The following is a 27,182-nucleotide window of genomic DNA, read 5'->3' as shown; positions in this document are numbered from 1 at the left end:
TATGACTGCCAGATAGACCTGATACCTGGATCTACTCCTCCTTGTAGTAGAATTTATGCCCTCACCGAGCCTGAGAATCTTCACCTCCGACAATACCTGGATCAATACCTAGCGAATGGGTTTATTCGTCCTTCCAAGTCCCCTGCTTCCTCAGCTTTGTTCTTCGTTCCAAAAAAAGAAGGGGACCTTAGAACTTGTATAGATTATCGCGCCCTGAACCAGATCACCGTTAAGAATAGATATCCGTTACCTTTGATCCCTGAACTCCTGGACCAAGTCAGAAAAGCATGCATATATACAAAGCTGGATCTTAGAGGAGCCTACCACTTGGTACGAGTAAAAGAGGGCGATGAATGGAAGACGGCCTTCCGCACCAAGTATGGGCTATTTGAATATCAGGTCATGCCCTTCGGACTTTGCAATGCCCCGGCCGCCTTTCAATATTTTATGAACGATGTCCTCAGAGAGCTCATAGATGTGTGTGTTGTTGTTTACATTGACGACATCCTCGTTTATTCTTCATCGGAAACTGAACATCGGAAACACGTGAAAATGGTCCTCGAGAGATTGCGTCAACACAAACTTTTCGCTAAGTTGGAAAAATGTGTTTTCAACGTGACTGAAGTTGAATTCTTGGGATTCATATTATCACCTAGCGGAGTGCGTATGGATTCAAAGAAGGTCGATGCAATTCTCAAATGGCCATCGCCATCCTCCGTAAAAGGTGTTCAAAGCATGTTAGGCTTCGCTAACTTTTACCGCAGGTTTATCCCCGAATTCTCTCGACTAGTCCAGCCCATCACCGCCTTGTTAAAGAAAAACAAACGTTTTGAATGGTCTACCGAGGCGGAACAAGCTTTCCAGAATTTGAAGACTAGATTTATCTCTGCACCGATCTTAAAACATCCTCGCCCAGAACTCCCCTACATCGTTGAAACTGATGCTTCGAGCCTTGCCATGGGGGCAGTTCTATCACAAAAGGACCCAGTAACCAATCAGTTGCATCCCGTGGCATTTTGGTCCCGCAAATTCTCGCCTCCTGAAATCAATTACACTATTACTGATAAGGAACTTCTAGCTATCAAGTCCGCCTTTAAGGCTTGGCGGCATTATCTTCTGGGGGCCCGACACACCGTTACTGTGATTACAGATCACCGAAACCTGCAATATTTGAAAACCGCAAAAGCTCAATCCTCTAGGCAACTCCGTTGGGCACTATTCTTTGCCGAGTTTGACTTCATAATTACCTATCGACCTGGTACAAAAAACGGTAAAGCTGATGCCCTTTCTCGGATGGGAGTGGAAGAACATTTGATCAATCCTAAACCTGTACCTATCATTCCCGAACAAAGAATTCTAGGTGTAATCGCCACACAATCCATAGAGGAAGTTAAGGATAAAGCCAGGCTACTGGTAACTCCAGCAGACATACAGAATTGGCATCTGCAGGGAAAGGACTTTACGGTGAAGGACAACCTATTATATTTCCAAGAACGGTTATACCTGCCCAGCACAGATTTACAGAAAAAGGTAATCTCTTGTTATCACGATTCTTTAATGGAAGGACATCCCGGTATGACCAAGACCTCGGAAAAGATCAAGCGCTACTTCTGGTGGCCGTCTTGGAAAAAAGATATCAGAGACTTTATAATGTCCTGTGGAGTATGCGCCCAAAACAAGAGTCAAAAGGAAAAACCAGACGGCCTCTTACGCCCTATTGACATCCCGCCTCGCCCTTGGCATACGCTTTCTATGGACTTCATCACCGATCTACCTCCATGCTCCGGATACAATACGATCCTAGTAATCGTGGACCTATTCTCCAAGATGGCGCATTTCATTCCACTCAAAGGCTTACCTTACCAACAGCAGCAACTCTGGCCCGAGAATTTCTCAAAAACATCGTCCGACTGCACGGTTTTCCTTCAGTTCTAATTTCGGATCGAGGTAGTCAATTTATTTCTCATTTTTGGCGAAGTTGCTGTCGGTCGGCTCAAATTGATGTGAGACTTTCGACCAGCCACCACCCTCAAACCGACGGACAAACCGAGAGGACCAATCAAATTCTGGAACAGTATTTGCGCTGCATGCTACAACAAACTGAAAAGACTTGGAAAGATATCCTTTGGATAGCCGAATATGCCTACAATAACTCTGTCCACTCGGGAACTGGGAAGACCTCGTTTTTTCTTTTATACGGTAGTCACCCTCGAACCTCGGAGTTGGATCCACTCCAAGATCTTGGAACACCAGCAGTAGACCACCTGCATTCTACAATCACCCAAGCCTTTAAGGAAGCCGTTTCTCACCTTCAAAGGGCTAAAGAACAATACAAGAAAGGAGCAGACCAACATCGGAAGTTCATTAATCCCATATTTTCTATCTGCAGACATCTTACTCTTCGAGTCAGACATACAGTGCACAGAGGTCCAGCCCAAAGAGCCAACCGTGTGTTACACATCACCTTTGAAGATACGGCATTCACCCAGTCAAGACCGGCGTCTCTGCGGGAATCAGGTGAGCGTTACACACATAGATGGTACATGTGTGTGTAAGCTTGCATGCCAAATGCAGATGTGTGAGCACACATGCTTGAATGACTGTGTATGTAATTTGGCATGGTTGTAGTGTCACACATGGATGTCGGTTCCAGCTGCATGTATCTGCAACGTGTACATGTGTCTGTATTTCACAAGGGTGCAAAAGTGATGCAACATGAATGCTTGGGACACTGATATGTAGAAGACTGATTGCCAGATGTGACATGGATGCCGATCTCTTCACTGCGACAGTTGGTGGAGATGTACACATGCATGTAAGTGTGGTGGCATGTGTGCATGTCTAGTGCACTCCATGTGTTTCATGTGATGTCTGGCTCACCTTTGGCTGCTCATGCTGTTGTTTGTGTATGGATGGTGCTGGCTGTTGCCATATGGCTGTGGAATTGCTCAGGTGTGTGAGTTGACATGCTATGTGTGTTGGGGATTGTGATGCCATGTCTGAAGTTTGACACTGCCACTCATGTGCAACAGTGTCCTGATGCCTGTCTCCTATCTCTCCCTGTCTGCAACGTCAACTGATGAAGAGGGCGGAGATGGTGCTGTGGAGCACAGCGGCGGGGATCATACCACCAGCCGGAGACGCAAGGCCCGGCTCCCCTCCCAGGTTGTGATCTCGTCAGGGAGTGAGGAGTCCGGTGCCACGTCCCAGGCCGAAGCTGCCGTGGGTAGGTCCAAGAGGCGGAGGTTGGAGTTGGACTCCTCGGCAGCAGAACGGGCAGCTGAGACCCCACAGGGTCCAACGAAGGATGATGGCACGGAGTCATCCAGGTTGGTGGGGGGTTTGGTGGAGGAGGAGGCTGCGCAAGGGACAGAGACTGGGTCTGGAGGTGAGGATTCCACTGGTGCCAGTGGTGCAGTGCAGGGGCAGGGACAGGAGGCAGCACAGGCTGCCGCGGAGGTGCCTGTGTGTAATCCTGTCCCCGATCCTGTGACTGCATCATCCCGCACCAGCAGGGATGCCTACGTCCAGACACGTTTTCAGGGAGGGGATCCGCTTACAACAACTGGCCTTCCTCTCCCTGCGGACGTGGCTATCCGGGACCGGTTTGAGCCTGTCCTGGGTGGGGTGGCGTTGTGTCAACGGGACATGCGAGGTGACCTGCAGTCTTTTCATGGGGAGACTGCACGTCATCTCGAATGGCTCGTTGACCACGTCAGCCTACTGGGACAAGTCACCCAGGCCGGATTCCTCTGTTTGCTGAACCTTGCTTCGACCCCCTCCTCACCTGAACCCCCTATGTGCCAGTCGTCCTTCGTGCCATCTTCCCACCCATATATCACCTGGGTACCCTGTGGAGCTGCCTCTGACCGTGCGGCCAGGCTGGTGGAGGACACATCCCTGCCACAGTCGGGAGTCGGATGTCCAGCAGGGGTGGCCAACTCAACAACTGCACCCCAGTCGGAGGAGGATGTGCAGGCAGCAGGAGCCAGGGCATGGGCACAGGCTCAGCAGCAGCAGCAACAAGGTGGGAGCCATGATGGCTCGGGGCCTTCGACATCGGAGGGGCAGGCATCGGCCGGAGGGCAGGAGGACCCAGGACGGGAAGTGTCTTCCGTGCGGCAGCGGTAAGGCCATGCTATAGATGCGGAGCGGCAGCAGGCGGAAGAGGCACGGCTCACGATGGTCAGGGCGGAGAACTCCATGCAAAGGGCTCTGAGGCGGGCAGAGTGCCTCGAGGCAATTCGCAGGGACCTGGAGGTCTGGATGTCATCGTACCTGTGAACCCTCAGGGCCTTAGAAGAGGACCGCCTCCGGGACATCAAGCAGGAGTTTGATGGTGCCCTGGCCCGGGAAATCAGGAAGTGAGCCGTCGGACTAGCCCACTGCCATTGTATATTGTTAGTGTTAGGTTTCCTTTTGGTTTTCATTTCATTTGGGGCGCTTAGACAATGCCCCACCTTTTTGTATATAGTTGTTCATTAGGTAGGGATTTTGTAGGTTTCCTTTCAATGGTTGGGCTCATGGACCCTGGATTTGTACTTTGTATATAGTCCTACACTGGATTTCACTTCATTTAAGTTTCTTTTTTACCATGGATCAATGGATGTGTCTTATTTTTACACTTTGGATTTTGTTGGACGGACAGACTCTTTGGACCCATTTGCTTTCGGATTGATTTGGATTCTGGTTTCACACATTTTTTTTGAATATTTTGGACATGCAGCTTTTTCTTCATTATTTCCATTATTGTGTGATTTTTTTTTTATTCATTTGGTTAATTATTGAATACACATTTATTATATACTTTACTGATGTGGTCTTATCTCATTAGTTTTGTGCATGTCACAATGTTGATCTTTTCACAGTCACGTGTCACCATTGCGTGGGTCTGAGGGACATTGATTCATGGCCATGCTGGTTATGTATTTTCTATCATGACTTTGGGAATTCAATGTGGGGTGTTTGGACTGGGGTGGGATTTGGGTGGCCATGAGGGGCATGGGTCTGGAGTGTGATGACCTGTCGGGGGGGACGTGTGGGGGCCTGCTGGCAGGTGCCCCTGACTGCCGGGGAGTGGGGGTGCTGGGGGACATGAGTGGGGGCCTGCTGGCAGGTGCCCCTGACTGCTGGGGGGTGGGGGTGCTGGGGGACATGAGTGGGGGCCTGCTGGCAGGTGCCCTGCACTGCTGGTGGTGGGGGTGCTGGGGAACATGTGTGGGGGCCTGCTGGGAGGTGCCCCTGACTGCTGGGGGTGGGGGTGCAGTGGGACATGAGTGGGGCCTGCTGGCAGGTGCCCTGCACTGGTGGGGGTGCTGGGGGACATGTCTGGGGGCCTGCTGGCAGGTGCCCCGGACTGCTGGGGGTGGGGGTGCAGGGGGACATGTATGGGGGCCTGCTGGCAGGTGCCCCTGACTGCTGGGGGGTGGGGGTGCTGGGGGACATTAGTGGGACATGAGTGGGGGCCTGCTGGCAGGCGCCCTGCACTGCTGGGGGGTGGTGGTGCTGGGTGACATGTGTGGGGGCCTGCTGGCAGGTGCCCCTGACTGCTGAGGGGTGGGGGTGCCGGGGGACATGTGTGGGGGCCTGCTGGCAAGTGCCCCTGACTGCTGGTGGGTGGGAGTGCAGGGAGACATGTGTGGGACATGTGTGGGGGCCTGCTGGCAGGTGTCCCTGACTGCTGGGGGGTGGGGGTGCAGGGGGACATGTGTGGTACATGAGTGGGGGCCTGCTGGCAGGTGCCCCTGACTGCTGGGAGGTGGGGGTGCTGGGAGACATGAGTGGGACATGTGTGGGAGCCTGCTGGCAGGTGCCCCTGACTGCTGGGTGGTGGGGGTGCTGGCGGACATGAGTGGGACATGAGTGGGGCCTGCTGGCAGGTGCCCCTGACTGCTGGGGGGTGGGGGTGCTGGGGGACATGTGTGGGCGCCTGCTGGCAGGTGCCCTGCACTGCTGGGGGGTGGGGGTGCTGGGGGACATGTGTGGGGGCCTGCCGGCAGGTGCCCCTGACTGCTGGGGGGTGGGGGTGCAGGGGGACATGTGTGGTACATGAGTGGGGGCCTGCTGGCAAGTGCCCCACAGTGCTGGGGGGTGGGGGTGCAGGGAGACATGTGTGGGACATGTGTGGGGGCCTGCTGGCAGGTGCCCCTGACTGCTGGGGGGTGGGGGTGCTGGAGGACATGTGTGGGGGCCTGCTGGCAGGTGCCCCTGACTGCTGGGGGGTGGGGATGCAGGGGGACATGTGCGGGGACCTGCTGGCAGGTGTCCCTGACTGCTGGGGGGTGGGGGCGCAGGGGGACATGTGTGGGACATGTGTGGGGGCCTGCTGGCAGGTGTCCCTGACTGCTGGGGGGTGGGGGTGCAGGGGGACATGTGTGGGACATGAGTGGGGGCCTGCTGGCAGGTGCCCCTGACTGCTGGGAGGTGGGGGTGCTGGGAGACATGAGTGGGACATGTGTGGGAGCCTGCTGGCAGGTGCCCCTGACTGCTGGTGGGTGGGGGTGCTGGGGGACATGTGTGGGGGCCTGCTGGCAGGTGCCCTGCACTGCTGGGGGGTGGGGGTGCAGGGGGACATGTGTGGGGGCCTGCTGGCAGGTGCCCCTGACTGCTGGGGGGTGGGGGTGCAGGCGGACATGTGTGGGGGCCTGCTGGCAGGTGCCCCTGACTGCTGGGGGGTGGGGTGCAGGAGGACATGTGTGGGGGCCTGCTGGCAGGTGCCCCTGACTGCTGGGGGTGGGGGTGCTGGGGGACATGTGTGGGACATGAGTGGGGGCCTGCTGGCAGGTGCCCCTGACCTCTGGGGGGTGCGGGTGCTGGGGGGCATGAATGGGACATGTGTGGGGGCCTGCTGGCAGGTGCCCCTGACTGCTGGGGGGTTGGGGTGCAAGGGGACATGTGTGGGACATGAGTGGGGGCCTGCTGGCAGGTGCCCCTGACTGCTGAGGGGTGGGGGTGCTGGGGGACATGAGTGGGACATGTGTGGGGGCCTGCTGGCAGGTGTCTCTGACTGCTGGGGGTGCTGGGGGACATGTGTGGGGGCCTGCTGGCAGGTGCCCTGCACTGCTGGGGGGTGGGGGTGCAGGGGGACATGAGTGGGACATGAGTGGGGGCCTGCTGGCAGGTGCCCTGCACTGCTGGGGGGTGGGGGTGCTGGGGGACATGTGTGGGAGCCTGCTAGCAGGTGCCCTGCACTGCTGGGGGGTGGGGGTGCAGGGGGTCATGCTTGGTGATCAGTAGTGCAAGGTGACATGTGGCTTGGCTGGGGGGCATGCCCATGGTGGATGGGCTGCCTGCGGGACATGACCAGGGGTGCAGGGTAGTCCCTTGTGGTGTGGGCTGCCTGCAGGGGCCGTGGAGGGTGTAGACGGAACACTTGGGAGGACTGACACTGCCAATTCACGTGTAGGACTCCCCGGCACCCCCGAAATACACGTACCCTGCTGAAATCGCGTGTGAGACTTTCCCAAACCCCAGGAATACACGTACCCCACTCGCTCAGGGCCTATCGCGTGTGTAACTCCACGCGTACCCCAGAAATACACGTATACCACTCACACAGGCCCTTTCGCGTTTGAAACTTCCCCCGCACCCCAGAAATACACGTACCCCACTCGGACAGGCCCTTTCGCGTGTGAAACTTCCCGCGCACCCCAGACATACACGTACCCGGATCCAATCGCGTATGAAACTCCATGCGAACCCCAGTTATACACGTACCCCACTCGCCCAAGGCCTATCGCGTGTGAAACTTCCCGCGCACCCCCGAAATACACGCTCACGCTATTTTTCACACAGCGGGTGTCCGTGTTTGTCGCGTACCCCTTTGCACGTCATTTGTCCTAGAGGGACACAGTATGGGACATTCATCATAGCTGTATGTACGTGATTTTTGTTAGCGCACATTTTTTTCATGCGCAGGGACGCTACCGCCTGCCTTCGTGTGGCGGACGTGTTTAGGCCTGTGCGCTGCTTTGCCCGTGCACTGGTTTGCCCTATTCGATTCTATGAATACATGTTGTAGGCGAGCGTGTGGGCGTTCCCCGCACTTGCCTCCTGTACTTCCCCTGTGACGCCCACATTTTCACGAGTTTTCCCCATTCCGTGTGTCACGCCCCCTGTTCCTCCTACTTTAGTTGTGTGCGCCGCGCTATGTGCGATTTCGCTGTGCGCTTAGCGCACGCTGTTAGGAGCCGTGTGCGCCAGCGTGCGCCACGCAGAGTTTTGGCACACATCCTGGAATTTCCTCGCGCACAGACTTCCATGAATCGCTGTGCGCGGGTTTTGCTGCGATTTTCGCACTGGCACTGCGATTCGTACGCTTTCGCACGCTTGCGCTGAAAATTTCAGCGCACATTAATTCCATGAATCGGCTCCTGAATAGTTGCAATCTGTATTGCTTTTGATGGCAAGTCACTTTTCCACAATGTGATTTTAATGTACAAGTTTAAACTCCCAGTGTAAGTAAATGACAGCTTTGATACAGGCGGCCAGAGGTACTGCGCCCATATCTGACAGATTTTCCCAGGCAAGCACCTTTTTTAATGTGAATATTCTTGTGATAAAATCTGCTTCTCCTGACATTGTGTGCCTAGGTGGATTCTTTAAATAAGGTGATGATTAACACCCATCAAGGATGTTGGATCTTTTCTGATGTTTGCGAACCATTATTTTGCAATTTCAACAGCCAAGGAAAAACGGATTTTAGAGCACTTCTGGGTTTCCTTGCAATGAAGCACTGCCTTTTCAGGTAGTTTCCTTTTCCCTCTGTGGGCAGCCCAATGACAGGTTTTATCAGTGTGGTCTCCTGTTCTACCACTGACATAGGCAAAGTAGATTGGCAGCCAAGTTTTCTGGTTTCAATGCGGAATTCTCAGAGGTTTAGTGCGCATAGGGCTTTTTGCAGCCATTTGGTTGGTTCTGGTGAAAGCAGCACACAGTGATGTCGCAGGGCAGAGCCTAGTGGGTCAATACATCCCACAACATCATGGTCTATTCAGATTGATAAATGAACAATTTACATGACCATTACTATGAGACCATATATCACACGTGACAATTTAGGTACTGGCTTGATGTAACATTGTCGAAAGTACAGAAATACACATTACATTGATCATAGGAATAATTGGGAGATTCTGGAGGGAAATAGCCCACCGTATGACTGGGACGGGGATTACATTGGAGGTGGAATCCTTGTGGGTGTGCATGCTTGGGGCGGGGGGGGTTCCTAGGCCGCGCACGGTGAAACATGTCCGTAAACTCAAAGACTTGGCTTACATACTTGCCAAACGCAGAAGTGCCATGGGCTGGAAAGTTCAAAATAGACCAAAGGTGGAAGTGTGGTGGTATGACCTTCAGAAATGGGTAGACGTGGAGACAGTGGTGTGGAGTGAAGCAGTCAACAGAGAGTGTGTTGAAACAGGGGAAACAATGATGGCCTGGAGACATTTAGTGGCCACACTGTTTGGGTCGGCCCAAACCTGCCCTGAAGATGATGATTCCTTGATAGGCGCAGAAGGGGAAACGATAGTGAGGTATTGTAGGCTCGTGTTTGGAGGGGGGGGGTTACAGGAGGCAGTGGTTATTTTGTTATAATGTTGTTGGATTTATTTTGTTTGTTTGTTAAAATTAATATAATAAAAATGTTTTTTTTTAAAACACTGATCATAGGAATAAATGACCCCGATATTTGCGTTAATCCCCAATTGATAGAGATACATGTTGGATTCAAAAGCACAACGTGCTATGTAATGCGGCTTCTGGCCATCCATACTGATGATGGTTTCAGACCTGGATTTAGATGTGCTTGCGGATGGACTGGCTGTGACTGATGTTATATGGAGGGGACTAGTCTACCTACATACAAATATCAGTTCTAATATAATCTTGAGATATTGGAGTCAGGGGTGGACTGGGAACCAAAAGAGGCCCCATATTACACATTTTCAGTAATTCAAACCCTTTGCCTATGAGAAAATGTGGAAATACCATACAAAAGAGGCCCTTGGTGCAGAGACCTACCAGGAAATCTCCAGAGTTCCCTTATGGACAGTCCACACCTGATTGGATTAGTTAAAGGAATGCTGTCAGTGAGAATTCTTCGTTCATGCCAGACGATTCCAGTGAATCAAGCTTGTGAATCCAAAACATTTCCCTCTGTATAATTAAATCGTGAGTGTTTCCTCCCCGTGGTGGTTTAGTGATTGTATCCAGAATTATAAATCTGAGCTGGACTATGTTGTGTTTACTGTGCTCAAAGTGTCTGGCTTCTGGTGATTTTGGATTCTTCGTCCTGATGTTGGATGTATGATCTGACAGTCGTTACTTCATTTTCATCATGGTTTGACCAACATAGAACTTGCCACCAGGGCAGACTAGTCCGTATATCACAAACTTTGAATCACATGTGGCATATTGACAAAGTTACATTTTTTGTCCTGTTCGTGGATGTCTTATTTGGTCAACTTTTTGCACATTGCTGCAATGGCAGCAATGCAAACATGGGAAAGTACCATGTTTGGGTTTATTAAGGAAGAGTTGGTTCCGGTTGTCAATTCTCTCTGCTTTCACCAGATGGTCTCTGTTGTTCCGTCCTCTTAGATATGCGACTAGTGGCGCTTTAAGGAATAGTTTACTCAACTGGGGGTCTAATCTTGTGATCTTCCAATGCTTTTTAAGAAAGCGATTGATCTGCATACTTTGTATATGAGAATGTAGTTGGGTATATCAGTGGTGGCGTGGGTCATCTTTCTTACTCTTTCTGCAATAGAGAGGTCCTGTCCTGTGAACTACTCTCGATTTTGGCTTCTCTTAGGACTGCGCCTGGAAAGCCTTTTTCCTTGAATATTTCTGTCTGACATTTGACAGCTCAAAAACAAAGAGGTGATGGCTGGAAGGTTTAGAATTAATCTTAACCACTGGCAATGCTCTGGGCAACCCTCCAGACCACCGGTCTACGCCTGCCAAGCCATTACAGAAGGGAAAGACCATATGCAAATCAGGCTTGGCCCCACCCCAAAAGGGGCAGTCCAGCCCGAACTGCTAGGCCACATCCCTTATGCACTAGACCACAAGCATCCCCAAACATGTTTCGCCCTTGTTGGGGCTCATCAGTGAGGAGTAGCTTGGGTCTCTAGGCCCAGCAGGCACGGGACCCACGTCTGGGCATACCCGTCCCACTCGGGGTGACATAGCAAAAACAAAGAGGTGATGGCTGGAAGGTTTAGAATTAATCTTAACCACTGGCAATGCTCTGGGCACCCTCCAGACCACCGTTCTTCGCCTGCCAAGCCATTACAGAAGGGAAAAACCATATGCAAATCAGGCTTGGCCCCACCCCAAAAGGGGCAGTCCAGCCCAAACTGCTAGGCCACATCCCTTCTGCACGAGACCACAAGCATCCCCAAACATGTTTCGCCCTTGTTGGGGCTCATCAGTGAGGAGTAGCTTGGGTCTCTAGGCCCAGCAGGCACGGGACCCACGTCTGGGCATACCCGTCCCACTCGGGGTGACATAGCAAAAACAAAGAGGTGATGGCTGGAAGGTTTAGAATTAATCTTAACCACTGGCAATGCTCTGGGCAACCCTCCAGACCACCGTTCTTCGCCTGCCAAGCCATTACAGAAGGGAAAGACCATATGCAAATCAGGCTTGCTCCCACCCCAAAAGGGGCAGTCCAGCCCGAACTGCTAGGTCACATCCCTTCTGCACGAGACCACAAGCATCCCCAAACATGTTTCGCCCTTGTTGGGGCTCATCAGTGAGGAGTAGCTTGGGTCTCTAGGCCCAGCAGGCACGGGACCCACGTCTGGGCATACCCGTCCCACTCGGGGTGACATAGCAAAAACAAAGAGGTGATGGCTGGAAGGTTTAGAATTAATCTTAACCACTGGCAATGTTCTGGGCAACCCTCCAGACCACCATTCTTCGCCTGCCAAGCCATTACAGAAGGGAAAGACCATATGCAAATCAGGCTTGGCCCCACCCCAAAAGGGGCAGTCCAGCCCGAACTGCTAGGCCACATCCCTTCTGCACGAGACCACAAGCATCCCCAAACATGTTTCACCCTTGTTGGGGCTCATCAGTGAGGAGTAGCTTGGGTCTCTAGGCCCAGCAGGCACGGGACCCACGTCTGGGCATACCCGTCCCACTCGGGGTGACATAGCAAAAACAAAGAGGTGATGGCTGGAAGGTTTAGAATTAATCTTAACCACTGGCAATGCTCTGGGCAACCCTCCAGACCACCGTTCTTCGCCTGCCAAGCCATTACAGAAGGGAAAGACCATATGCAAATCAGGCTTGGCCCCTCCCCAAAAGGGGCAGTCCAGCCCGAACTGCTAGGCCACATCCCTTCTGCACGAGACCACAAGCATCCCCAAACATGTTTCGCCCTTGTTGGGGCTCATCAGTGGGGAGTAGCTTGGGTCTCTAGGCCCAGCAGGCACGGGACCCACGTCTGGGCATACCCGTCCCACTCGGGGTGACATAGCAAAAACAAAGAGGTGATGGCTGGAAGGTTTAGAATTAATCTTAACCACTGGAAATGCTCTGGGCAACCCTCCAGACCACCGTTCTTCACCTGCCAAGCCATTACAGAAGGGAAAGACCATATGCCAATCAGGCTTGGCCCCACCCCAAAAGGGGCAGTCCAGCCCGAACTGCTAGGCCACATCCCTTCTGCACGAGACCACAAGCATCCCCAAACATGTTTCGCCCTTGTTGGGGCTCATCAGTGAGGAGTAGCTTGGGTCTCTAGGCCCAGCAGGCACGGGACCCATGTCTGGCCATACCCGTCCCAGTCGGGGTGACATAGCAAAAACAAAGAGGTGATGGCTGGAAGGTGTAGAATTAATCTTAACCACTGGAAATGCTCTGGGCAACCCTCCACACCACCGTTCTTCGCCTGCCAAGCCATTACAGAAGGGAAAGACCATATGCAAATCAGGCTTGGCCCCACCCCAAAAGGGGCAGTCCAGCCCGAACTGCTAGGCCACATCCCTTCTGCACGAGACCACAAGCATCCCCAAACATGTTTCGCCCTTGTTGGGGCTCATCAGTGAGGAGTAGCTTGGGTCTCTAGGCCCAGCAGGCACGGGACCCACGTCTGGGCATACCCGTCCCACTCGGGGTGATATAGCAAAAACAAAGAGGTGATGGCTGGAAGGTTTAGAATTAATCTTAACCACTGACAATGCTCTGGGCAACCCTCCAGACCACCGTTCTTCGCCTGCCAAGCCATTACAGAAGGGAAAGACCATATGCAAATCAGGCTTGGCCCCACCCCAAAAGGGGCAGTCCAGCCAGAACTGCTAGGCCACATCCCTTCTGCACGAGACCACAAGCATCCCCAAACATGTTTTGCCCTTGTTGGGGCTCATCAGTGAGGAGTAGCTTGGGTCTCTAGGCCCAGCAGGCACGGGACCCACGTCTGGCCATACCCGTCCCAGTCGGGGTGACATAGCAAAAACAAAGAGGTGATGGCTGGAAGGTTTAGAATTAATCTTAACCACTGGCAATGCTCTGGGCAACCCTCCAGACCACCGTTCTTCGCCTGCCAAGCCATTACAGAAGGGAAAGACCATATGCAAATCAGGCTTGCTCCCACCCCAAAAGGGGCAGTCCAGCCCGAACTGCTAGGTCACATCCCTTCTGCACGAGACCACAAGCATCCCCAAACATGTTTCGCCCTTGTTGGGGCTCATCAGTGAGGAGTAGCTTGGGTCTCTAGGCCCAGCAGGCACGGGACCCACGTCTGGGCATACCCGTCCCACTCGGGGTGACATAGCAAAAACAAAGAGGTGATGGCTGGAAGGTTTAGAATTAATCTTAACCACTGGCAATGTTCTGGGCAACCCTCCAGACCACCATTCTTCGCCTGCCAAGCCATTACAGAAGGGAAAGACCATATGCAAATCAGGCTTGGCCCCACCCCAAAAGGGGCAGTCCAGCCCAAACTGCTAGGCCACATCCCTTCTGCACGAGACCACAAGCATCCCCAAACATGTTTCGCCCTTGTTGGGGCTCATCAGTGAGGAGTAGCTTGGGTCTCTAGGCCCAGCAGGCACGGGACCCACGTCTGGGCATACCCGTCCCGTTCGGGGTGACATAGCAAAAACAAAGAGGTGATGGCTGGAAGGTTTAGAATTAATCTTAACCACTGGCAATGCTCTGGGCAACCCTCCAGACCACCGTTCTTTGCCTGCCAAGCCATTACAGAAGGGAAAGACCATATGCAAATCCGGCTTGGCCCCACCCCAAAAGGGGCAGTCCAGCCCGAACTGCTAGGCCACATCCCTTCTGCACGAGACCACAAGCATCCCCAAACATGTTTCGCCCTTGTTGGGGCTCATCAGTGAGGAGTAGCTTGGGGGCTCTAGGCCCAGCAGGCACGGGACCCACGTCTGGGCATACCCATCCCACTCGGGGTGACATAGCAAAAACAAAGAGGTGATGGCTGGAAGGTTTAGAATGCTTGTGGTCTCGTGCAGAAGGGATGTGACCTAGCAGTTCGGGCTGGTCTACCCCTTTGGGGGTGGGACCAAGCCTGATTTGCATATGGTCTTCCCCTTTTGTAATGGCTTGGCAGGCGAAGAACGATGGTCTGGAGGGTTGCCCGGAGCGATGCCAGAGGTTAAGATTCATTCTAAACCTTCCAGCCATCACCACTTTTGCTTTGCTATTGTCACCCCGAGTGGGAGGGGTATGCCCAGACGTGGGTCCCGTGCCTGCTGGGCCTAGAGACCCAAGCTACTCCACACTGATGACGCCCAACAAGGCTGAAACATGTCTGGGGATGCTTGTGGTCTCGTGCAGAAGGGATGTGACCTAGCAGTTCGGGCTGGACTACCCCTTTAGGGGTGGGACCAAGCCTGATTTGCATATGGTCTTTCCCCTTTTGTAATGGCTTGGCAGGCGAAGAACGATGGTCTGGAGGGTTGCCCAGAGCGATGCCAGAGGTTAAGATTCAGTCTAAACCTTCCAGCCATCACCTCTTTTGTTTTGCTATTGTCACCCTGAGTGGGACGGTTAAGCCCAGACGTGGGTCCCGTGCCTGCTGGGCCTAGAGACCCAAGCTACTCCTCACTGATGACGCCCAACAAGGCTGAAACATGTCTGGGGATGCTTCTGGTCTCGTGCAGAAGAGATGTGACCTAGCAGTTCGGGCTGGACTACCCCTTTGGGGGTGGGACCAAGCCTGATTTGCATATGGTCTTTCCCCTTTTGTAATGGCTTGGCAGGTGAAGAACGATGGTCTGGAGGGTTGCCCAGAGCGATGCCAGAGGTTAAGATTCATTCTAAACCTTCCAGCCATCACCTCTTTTGTTTTGCTATTGTCACCCCGAGTGGGACGGGTATGCCCAGACGTGGGTCCCGTGCCTGCTGGGCCTAGAGACCCACGCTACTCCTCACTGATGACGCCCAACAAGGCTGAAACATGTCTGGGGATGCTTGTGGTCTCGTGCAGAAGGGATGTGACCTAGCAGTTCGGGCTGGACTACCCCTTTGGGGGTGGGACCAAGCCTGATTTGCATATGGTCTTTCCCCTTTTGTAATGGCTTGGCAGGCGAAGAATGATGGTCTGGAGGGTGGCCCAGAGCGATGCCAGAGGTTAAGATTCATTCTAAACCTTCCAGCCATCACCTCTTTTGTTTTGCTATTGTCACCCCGAGTGGGACGGGTATGCCCAGACGTGGGTCCCGTGCCTGCTGGGCCTAGAGACCCAAGCTACTCCTCACTGATGACGCCCAACAAGGCTGAAACATGTCTGGGGATGCTTGTGGTCTCGTGCAGAAGGGATGTGACCTAGCAGTTCGGGCTGGACTACCCCTTTGGGGGTGGGACCAAGCCTGATTTGCATATGGCCTTTCCCCTTTTGTAATAGCTTGGCAGGCGAAGAACGATGGTCTGGAGGGTGGCCCAGAGCGATGCCAGAGGTTAATATTCATTCTAAACCTTCCAGCCATCACCTCTTTTGTTTTGCTATTGTCACCCCGAGTGGGACGGGTATGCCCAGACGTGGGTCCCGTGCCTGCTGGGCCTAGAGACCCAAGCTACTCCTCACTGATGACGCCCAACAAGGCTGAAACATGTCTGGGGATGCTTGTGGTCTCGTGCAGAAGGGATGTGACCTAGCAGTTCGGGCTGGACTACCCCTTTGGGGGTGGGACCAAGCCTGATTTGCATATGGTCTTTCCCCTTTTGTAATGGCATGGCAGGCGAAGAACGATGGTCTGGAGGGTTGCCCAGAGCGATGCCAGAGGTTAAGATTCATTCTAAACCTTCCAGCCATCACCTCTTTTGTTTTGCTATGACATTTGACAGCTTCCATGTATTCTCTATCATCTGAAATTATTCTTCTTAGTCTTAACAGTTGACTCGATGGAAGGTTATTCTTCAGGTGTTGCGGATGGTAACTGGTATAGTGGGGAGTGTTATTGACATCTGTGAGTTTGCAATATATTAATGTGCTGAGAGTAGTGTTAGTTTGTGTGATTTTTACATCAATGAAGTGGACACTTGGAGATCCTATTCAAAGCGAGAATTTAATCCTAGGATTCATTGAGGTACTTGCGAAAGTTAGCCATTCTTCTCTGGGTCCCACCCTTCCAGATCCCAAAGATATCATCAAATGTATCTTTTCCACAATGCCAATTTCTTGGACCGTGTGGGATGCTTGAGAATGTGTTCAGATTCAAATGCGAACATGAAGATATTAGCGTAGGCTGGCGCCATCAGTGTTCCAGAGATCTGTAGATAGTACTGTTCATTGTATCTGAAGAGGTTGTTGTTTAGGATCATCTTAGTGAGCTCTTTTGCAAAATGTCTGTTAGAATGAAAAATATCTTCTTACAGCAGGAGCCATTCTACTTCGTCAAGGCCTTCTCCGTGTGGGATCGAGGTATACAGACTTTGAACATCTAGGGTAAATAGCGTCCAGTTGTTTTTGAATGTGTCCAGTTCATCTAGTGTATTCAGGAAGTTGGTAGTATCTCTCAAATATGTAGATGTCGTTTGTACCAATGGTTGCAGTAGTTTGTCCAAGTATTTAGCTATAGGATCAAAAATACTTTCAGCGACCGTGACTATGGGCCTAAATGGTGGATCCTTTAAGTTTTTATGAATCTTTGGAAAACTGTAGAGTATGAGTGTTATTGGGAATTTGTTGGTTAGCAAATCTCTAGTTTTTTTAGTGATTCATTCTTCTGTAAAGGACTTGTTAAGAACTTGTTCTATTATCGGTTGGAGGTTAGTAGTTGGATCATTCTCATGTATTATATAGGTATTTTCATCATCTCGGCTAGAACTCTGAGTCCATAAGGACAATTGCCCCAACCTTCTCTTTTCTGTCTGTTGGAAGATCCTCCAATTTTTGCAAATGATGTTCTTAACTTTTAGACTAAGATTGGTAAACATGGACACACACACATCCCAACTGCTCTTTTTGCAGCTTTTAACTAGTTGTTTGGGAAAGCCTCTGGCCGTTAATTTGTAATAAAGGGTATAGGCTTCTACCCTAAAACGAGGTTTTGGTGACGCTGTTTCATTTAAGGCATAAAAATTGTCCAAAATGAAGGTTGCCTCTTAGGTGTGTGACATGGTGACTCGTGTATTCTAGTAAAGAGTTCTTATCTGTGTCCTTGTGAAAAGGATTAACCAATAGTTAACCCTCTTGATGGTATATTGTGATTTCCAGGAAGTCTAGTTTGTATTGACTTTTAGTCATTGTAAATTTAAGATGTCGATTCACTGTATTTAGCCAAGTAAAACATTCCACAACCATTTCTTCAGACCCCCTTCCATATCACAAGGATGTTGTCTATAAATCTGATTGACTCCATATTCTGGTCCTTAAATGGATTTATATCTGTGTAGATGTTTCCTTTCTCAAAGCTTTCGACATATAGGTTAGCAAGACTTGGGGCCATGGTCACGCCCATTGCAGTAACCTCAGTCAGTTGGTATAGTTTGCCCATGAATTTAAAGTCAATTTTTGTGAGTACTTCTTCAAAAGCCCACTGTAAAAATGAGTTGGGTACGGGGTTCTGGTCAGTTCTATTTCACAAGACCTCTTTTATTACTTCTAGTGTGGCTTGCTGGAGGATATTCGAATATAGGGTTACAATATCCAGCTCAATTAATAGGCTTTTTTCAGGGTCAAAATCATAATTCTCTAAAATGTTGATGGCTCTACTGGTATCTTTAACATATGATTTCATGGTTGTGACTAAACCCTTGGGATAGTGGTCCGCAAAATGTGATAACGGTTCAAGGACAGAATTGATACTTGACAAAATCGGGCGTCCCAATGGGTTTTCTAAGGTCTTATCTGAAATTTAAATAGTAGTGAAAATATTGGTCCATAGGCGTGACCATGGAGAAACATTTATCCAAAAAAGGAGAAAACAAGGAAGGAGACTGACAAATAGCAAGAACTAGGAAAAACACTAATGTATGCTTGCATTTCAGAAGTGTGTATACATTTTTATTTCCTAGCTAGTTGCTATGTTTGTAACTAGGATGCAGATTGATCATAATTGCATGCCGTTGGCTTGATCTGCTCTTGTGGTGCACTTGTAAATGTTATTTTTCCTCATGTTTTATCACCATCGTCCTGTAGCTGAAAAAGGCACAGGAACTACGGGCCTGCTGGAATTCCAGGTCTTCATGCAAACAATTGACAGGATCCTATAGCGGGGGCCCGAATCAACGACTCTGGGTCTAATGGAATTCCAGAGCCTGGCCGGTCTTAATTCAGATAATGGACAAGATCCTACAGAGGGGGCCAGAGCCACCTGCTTGGGGTCTGTTGGCATTCCAGAACCTTACAGTTCTTCATGCGTTCAGTGGCAGGATCCTACAGGAAGGGGCCCGGACCGATGACTCTGGGTCCACTCTAATTCCAGATCCTTGCAGTTCTTAATCCGATGGACAGGAAAGTCCCGGGGGGGGCCGGGCCAATGACTCAGGCGTCTAATGGAATTCCAGAACCTGGCGAATACTTCATGCGGTCAATGGGCAGGATGCTTCAAAGAGGGCCCAGACCAATGACTTAGGATCTGTTGGAATTACAGTACCTGGCAGTTCATCATGTGGTCAATGGACAGGATCCTACAGAGGGGGCCCAGACTAACAACTCTGGGTCTGCTGTAATTCCAGAACCTGGCATTTCTTCATGTGGTCAATGGACAGGATCCTACAAAGGGGGCCTGAACCACCAATGTGGTTGTGCCCTTCTTTGCTTGTCTATTCTGTAACTCAATAAAAATATGCCCCACCTGCAGCATTTGATCTTTTGTATGATCACTCTGGTTAGCCGGTTTTCTGGTTCAGTGTGTCTAATACATTGTATATCCTCTTGAACACACTGAATTTGGCAATACATTGTATATCCTCTTGAACACACTGAATTTGGCATCGTTCTGAAGGGTAGATATTTTCTGGCACACAAAGCAGGAACCAGCATTTCACCCTTCTTGTTCGGTCATTTTACACCTGTCTAGTACTTACCTGCTCTCTTATTCCCCTCCCTCTCTCTCTCTCGACCCTACCTATTTTTTTTCTTCCCCTTTTCACTTCCATTTACTCAGGTTTGGTTAGCCCAGGAAGGGGCTCAATGCTCACATCGGATGTCTTTAAGAGCTCACCTCTATGGTGATAGCCAGTTCAGTAACAAGTATTGGAACATGGAGAACGTTCGAAATGTTCAGAATGCAGTCAAAATGTACTAATAATTATTGACTGCGGTCTGAACATTGTGTCTTCAAAAGCAGACAGGAAAACAACAATGCAATGTCCAGGCACAATTTCTTTAAACAAGACACTTGCTCTTTGGGGGGGACCCCCGCCCGCTCCCCCTGCTCTCCCCATGCAACCTCCCATTTAACACACAAAAGAGAAAGCGAAAACATGGTGAAATACTTTCACATAGAGAAACAGTTTACTTTTACATGACACTGAATGCATGTTCATGTTAAAACCACCCCAGTTTAATCAAATTCTCAATAAAAATGCTGACCTTATGAATACCTCATTTTCTATTTAAATACAAAATAAAACCACATTCGATTTGCTAACTCATTTTGCCCATTTACTTTATTCACTGTTAAAGAAACGTTTTTTTTACTTAGCCACCACAATGTGCTAAGACGTGTTGACCTCGGGAGTGGGTTGGGGTGTTATCACTTGGGATAATGATCCTTACTCAACATATGGGCGGAAGCGAATTGTGGGTCATTATACTATGATAATTATCCCGCCCTCGGTCCATAAGGCCATATTATTTACATTTCATGAAATCACATATTCATGGCAATGGCCATATTCCTTGGCAAAGAAAACTGAGTGTTGGTTAATGCCACACTATTTTGGGTTGTTGTTCACGAAGTGATTTGGTGCTTACTTCTATGACCTTGTATTCTGAGAGCACTAATCGAGGGTGTGCTATTTCCTGAGGGAATAGCAGTATTTGACGATGCTTTAGAATGTTTATTATCCAGGCAATAGCCTTTTGAAGAGGCAGTGTTCGTCCTGCCATTGTGTCCTTGATGGGCACTAATTACTAACTTGCAATATTTACTGATGGGCATTATTCCTGTTTCTTTCATTATTTATTATTGACTACTACATTATTCATGATGGGCTTTACATGTCTCTACAGCGTTTTTATGGCTGGCAGAATACATGAAATATGTATAGTTTACACTTGGGCAGATGCACTTGTGCTTTGCATTTAGTGTTTAGGGGAATGCATTCATTCGTGAACCCTTCTCTAAAAACAATGACCTTTTGATTTAGACTAGTAGTGTTTCAGTGTGCCCTTTACAGTACCCCTATTTTTGTAAACCATTGAATGGATAGGTTTATCCCCGAGAGCTCTCACTGCATTTACTTGAGTCAGCAGTGCTATTCACTGCACGCTCTGATTCGTGCAGTGCATGGAGAAAAGGCAGTTACCTTAAATCTCTAGGAAAAGGAATTTGCTTTGATTTTCAACACAATAACGTTTCATTTTACAAGATGAAATTGTGATGGGAAGGTATATTTATGTTGTACTTGGAATAGATTTTTTGTTCTTTCCAATTGTAAAATAACGAATTTTTCTCAATCAGTGTAAAGTATTAAATTGAAAGTAAAATTATTTATAAAATATTCTATGAAACGAGTCAATTAACTGGACACGTTTTCTAAGTGCAGCCTTACCTGCGAAACATGAAACAAAGGGGGCTGTGTGTCTGTTTTGCTTGCAGGTCTCCATGGCTCTGAAGGTTCTTGATATCACCTGCTTCGGTTTACATTCACACTTTGGCCGAGTGGACGCCATAAGGACTCTGAAAAGCATATAGTAAAACATTAGTAAAATATCGTGTTATGTGGTTCTTCGATGTTGAGTGAGTTGGAGTGAGACATTCGCTTGGTATGCACTGAAAGATTTGGGATGGGTGAGAAAGGGACACACAGCTTCTTTGCGGAAGTCTACTGCATCAACTGAAACCAGGTGTAACATTTTGCTACTGATCATTTTCCTGATACATTTAGTGTTCATGGAAAAGTAAAGGGTGAGGGTAATAAACATGCAATTCTCCCACTACTCAAAGGATAAGCTTCAAAGGAACAAAATCACCTCCTTGTGCCAGGTCACCTATTTACCTATGCAGTTTTATAAAGTATGGACCAGCTCCCAAAGGGTGACTGAGCACTTTACATGTGAAGAGTGTACACATTAGAGAAAAGTAGCAATCGGTCAAATGCCAAAAGAACGTAAGGTGGATACAGGTGACATGTACCGTAAACACCATATCAATCTGAAGTGACAACCTACAAAGGGAATGGTAGGTCTGATTTGGGACTGAGACGTTTGCTGTCTTTACGATTTGCTCCCAGAGAGTTTACCTAAACCAAGCTTCCATCAAGGGACTTCAGATATCTTGGTAACTGACTATCTAATGAGGTCAAGCTCAGACTGGTCTACTGGTCACTCATACAATAATGAAAGTACCACTCTGCAGCGGAGTAGTGTGGGCCCGCTTAATCATTAGTGTATTGTACAATTGGTAGCTGGCCAAGTTTTCTATAAAATGCACCATTTCCCTATGATAGTCCCAATAATTAGCACAGGTACAAAAAGAAAAGTTTGTTTCTAGAAGTAAGCAATGGCTTTTTTGTGAAGGTTGGCCACTTTTTTGTGGCAGGAAATACTTTTGGCCCCAGCCCAACCATTGAGGAGCCTGTAACAAAGCTTGGTAAATGTGGCAAGGTGCTTGTAAAGGGACATGTTTTATGGAAATGATAGTCCGACTTTTGAAACAACTGGCAGAAGAAAATATATTGTAATTTCAAGATACTTATGAAGAATTTGAGCTGGTAAAGACATTTAAAGGCTTAACAGGCAGGCACATAGCAAAACGTGTTGCAGGTGGACTTGGAAGCTTCATCAAATTACACACCTTTTAATGAATAACAGGAATTTATCTAGTTTTATAAGAAATTACAGTTGCCATAATTATTTAAAATAATTCCTTAATTTTATATGGAGTGCGATTTTAAAGCACAGTAGCATAACATGCTCTAAATGGCTCATTTTCTTCAGTTAGTTTTCTGACTACCAACAATCTACAGCATTTAATATTACTGTAATTCCGATCATGGAATGCTCCATTTTGAAATGGTGGGCATGAGCTTTAGTAATAAAGTGACCCATTGTTTATAGGATTTATTTGTGAACTTACTCTGTCTCATTGGTTGTTTTTCCAAGCAAATGTTGTACCCCAAAGAACTGCATTGATTATTTTTGTAATCTTCTTAAATGAGTGTTCTCTTGTCTTCCATCATCACTGAGGATTCCAATCGGCCACTATCTATGAATGTTGTTTGGGTTGGGATGTCCCAAACATCTGGAAGGACCTATGTGAATATTTTACCTAAGGTTTAGTTTCTATATATGTACTTTGTTAACATATTCATTGCATAGATGGTCCATGATTCATTTTCTTTATATCTCTAACATAAATATTGTATCGAAGATGTAGAATAAAACACAAAAGATATTTATTAACAGAGACATATGCTTGTTTAGGATGTCCAATGCATTTCGGTCCTAATGACCATCTTCAGGGACCAAGTTCTAAAAAACAACAATAAAAGAAAACACAATTTGTCAGTGGGCTTTTCTCATGTTATATTCATCTCATATTAATCCATGTATTTTTCCTATTTACCAGCATATGTAGCCTTCACTCATAACCTCTCTAGAGTTTTCTTGCCATGCTTTCTTTTTGGAAAAATGTAAACTCACCAGTGGTCTTTTCTTATAGCCTGAGATCCTACTGTAGGATCTACAATGTAAACAAATGCATATGCTAACTGTTCTATTTGATTGTAAGTGTTTGCTTAGTAGGAGGCCTTTATTTTCAAGGATGCCATACCTTTTCTTATTTGCAAGGTTTATTCTTCAGTTGTGTTCCCCTCCTGGCGGCCTGTATTTAAAAAAACACACTTTTATTAGGCTGTTCTGCCCATTTTAGTTTTTCTAACAACTCTGGGGCTGGTTCCAAATCTTACCTTTGAACTTCTGTAGAGCTCTAGTGCGGTCACTAAAAGGTGCCACTAATCTAAGACCAGAACTCTGATGGATGTCAAAATAAAACTAAGCAGCTGAAGGATATGAAAGCAGAGTGAGCAAATTTGGCTGTACCTGGAGTATTTATGCAGCACTCCAAGCAGTAATGAGCTTATTGCCCTTGAAACATGCATCCGTTACAGGATGGGATTACACCAGAATATTTGAGTCCAAATAACCGGACAAACTCAAGAGGATGGCAAGTTACTGTTTTATTAACAATTATCTAAAACAGGGAGTGTACAACTAACATCGACGGACGTACGCTCAGTCTCTCAATGATTTCCACAAAAAATACAATTTATATACTTCATTAAGCATCAGAGTGACGTCATACTATGTGGCAATAGAGAAAAACCTATCAAGGGTTGGAATTGGTTAAGGGAGACACCTAGATATACAATCATATAGAAGCTAGGTTTGTTATTGGCTATACGATGTCAGGTGAACAACTTATGCCTACCTCTTGATACGTGTCATTTTAAGACAAATCAGTTACACTTTGTTTCACTGGTTTCTCAAGCTATAAGGTCCTTCATTATACAAACTAATACAATTGGTTTGGCACACGTGTGCCATATCTGGAACATTCAGTTTCATTAGCAGCACCTAAGCCCAAAACCCAGGTGCAGGGAGATAGGACATGAAGCTACCTCATCACCCATGCCTTCTGTCTTGAGTATTCTGGTCCTGGGAATGTACGGGAGTGAGGGCACTTGCTATTGTATATGGAACTCCAAGTTCAAACTCTATTTCCATCCTTGACTCATGTGACAAGAGATCATGATTCTGTAAGCTTATAAATGAATTAAGACTTGGCATCCTCTGTGTTCTTTTTTTGCACCTTAACATGAGAGGATTCATCCTCCGAACACACATCATCCTCAGAGTAGATAGCTGACCTCAACTTCACAGTTCTTGACTTTAGGCCAGACAGCCTCCCAACACAGCTCCAGTTAGTTCCCTGCTATTCTACTGCGACACAGCTTTTCATTCTTTATCAATGATTCTTTGGCATACTATTTCATGATACCAATGTCCAGTTTCTATACAATGGCGGCTCTGCCTGCCTTCTATTTACTATTTATAGCTAGCCTATATGATGACTTGATCTATCTTCCATTTCAACGTCTGTACATTCTTCATGCTTTTGATTTCTGCAGAGCTTTTTGTTGTGTAATCTTCTTTTACACTTTAAGGTTTACTTCATCTTTTCTCCTCTAGGATCCAAACATCATCTTCATTCAGTATCTCGGGACGTCGTGCACACTTTCTTATGATGTCAGTCATTCATTTTCTTATCTCTTTCTCATATTCCTTCAGGTCGTCATTGTCTTGTGGGTACATTCGATATGGTTGTCTCAATGGATATCTCTTTCCAAATACTTGATGCAGTATTCAGGGGCGGGATATCCTGCTGATGTATACATTAACCCCCATTGATAAAACTCCAGAAGATATTTTATATGGTATCATTATAGAATATCGAAATGGAAACAGTGCATATACTATTAAAGTGCATTTTGTCTTACCAAAAATGTTGCATCCTTGATTTGTTGTAACGAGGATCGAGGGTTGCAGGGTTGTCCCACGCTTCCCTTCCTGACAAAAATATGCCACACTGGGACTCTGGGGCTGCAGGGCTGTCCCCTGCATCCTGAGAACAGTTTACAGTTGCCAATAAAGTTGACCAAAGAAAAAACAACACAAGCAGTCTCACAGGATTTGTTGAACACTTGTAGAGTAAGGGAATCACATCGGCTCGAGAGGGAACAGTCTAAACTGCCACAAAGTAGTAAGTAATTTGCCAAAGAAGGATTGTGCGAGGGTGTTAGAACGTGTAAAGTTTTGCAGTGCATTAGTTGCTTTTCGTCCATTTCGGAATTTTCGTATGCATATTTTGTGACTCGTAGAAATCACATAGATACTTTTATACACATATAAGCCCACTATATGGAATAAAACACCTTATCAAGCACCTGATAAAGCCCAAGCAGCAGCATATGCTAAGCCATCTCCAGCAGGTCGACAGGTTCAAATTCACAGCCGGAATATAGTCCATCCACTCCTAAATGAAAAGTGGGAGGCTCTACATAACTATTGCTTTCAGTCACTGATGCTTTAAGCGATAGATGGCAACTCTAATCTTTTTGGCCCATCAGATGCCACGACTTTTGAGGGGCTCCCTGATATACCCCTCCAAGCTGAAGCTGCAGTGTACCCTTTATGACTGTTGCCTGGGGCAGGTAATACAATAGTGACTGCGCATGCGCCATAGAGCTCTACCAATTTATATTGTACAAAGATTTCCTGAAATACGTGAAGATCCTGTCAAGTTTCAAGAAGAGTTTAAAGTTATTAAACAGCTATAATCCTACCTGTGCTGATCTTAACCAGTTGTTAAGAGCCAACATTCTGCCTGACCAGTTCCTTTTATTAAAGCAAAGAAGTAACCTAGCTATTGCAAGAAACCCCTAGAGACAGTTTTTAAAAGAGTTTACTGACAGGTTACTCCATACCATTATAGAGATATGTTCCAAAAAGACAGATTGAATAAAAATAAATGCATGCAAGCCGCATAAGGGGGAGAACCTGGCAGATTATCTCAAAAACAATGTTTTGATACATTTTTGCATACCCCCAATGTAGTGACAACTGCACAATCTGTGGTTTTCCCCATTCATAATAGGGCTGAAGCCTAACATTGTAGAGTGAATTAAGGAAATATTAATTAGCTGGGACGGCATGAATTTGACTAAGGTGTTAGCTGAGCAGCATTTCCATGAAAAGACAGAGCACGAAAGAGACTTCTGAGGTATTGCAAAACTAGCAACTCCATCCTGCACAAGGAAGTGTGGGATACTGACCAGGTCCCTACTCCTGTTGAAGGAGCCAGAGGAAGAGTATCTGATAATGTAGGGCAAGGAGGAGCTCAAGATAGAGCTCCAGGAGCTATTTGTGAATGATGACATCCTGAGTCCCAGGGTGTCGTCACTGGTTCCTGAAGGGGGAGCCACGTCCCATGAGGCCAGGGAGGTGAGGGTGCTACCTGATACTCCCCCTGCAGGTGGTACTCAGCGGGTGGATGTCACGGGAGGGGAAACTCCCTGTGGGACCAGTGACAACCATATTGGGAGAACACGTTATCCTTATAACACTGCAACCTCTCCTTCAACTCCTCACCTCCTATGCCATGTATTTCTGCAGTAAAACAGGAGTAGAGAGTACTGACATGAGGAAAAGCTCTACTGAGTCACAACATCATGGGTGCTGAGATGAGGAGGAGGCTCGGAGCAGTATGGAGTACCTACCGGAACCCCTTTACCCATGCTAGTGTTTCTTGATAGCCGATTGGAAGGTCTTGACAAAGAGTAAAGCACGGCCTGGAGGAGCCACGAGACCGTGTATGCTCAAGGAATGAGAGAGTGCAGACTGGAGAGCAGGTTTCTGTCAAACTGCTCCGGTGAGCTGGGACAGTGCCATGCGCACGAAGGAAGATACTACTGGCATCCCCGAAGGTTGGCACCCATGGAGGAACAGTCCCACGCCAACAAGGAAGAAGCATGCA

The 27,182-nt window shown here is 48.2% G+C and overlaps 1 protein-coding gene across 4 annotated transcripts in view; it reads right to left on the bottom strand.

Moving 5' to 3' along the window:
• The window catches only part of SH3GL3 (SH3 domain containing GRB2 like 3, endophilin A3), a 789,999-nt gene that overhangs the window by 303,105 nt on the left and 459,712 nt on the right, over positions 1 to 27,182 (bottom strand). For all 4 annotated transcript variants that reach the window (XM_069624999.1, XM_069624997.1, XM_069624998.1 and 1 more), the window contains exon 8: positions 21,199 to 21,326. In XM_069624999.1, the coding sequence (XP_069481100.1) occupies positions 21,199 to 21,326 (128 nt within the window). The remainder of the gene's footprint in view (positions 1 to 21,198; positions 21,327 to 27,182) is intronic.

The sequence above is a fragment of the Ambystoma mexicanum genome, chromosome 11 (assembly GCF_040938575.1).
Source record: "Ambystoma mexicanum isolate Mex_15411 chromosome 11, UKY_AmexF1_1, whole genome shotgun sequence".
Classification (NCBI taxonomy): Eukaryota; Metazoa; Chordata; class Amphibia; order Caudata; family Ambystomatidae; genus Ambystoma; species Ambystoma mexicanum.
The sequence above is the reverse complement of the archived record's forward strand: the minus strand, read 5'-3'. Positions and strand labels throughout refer to the sequence as shown.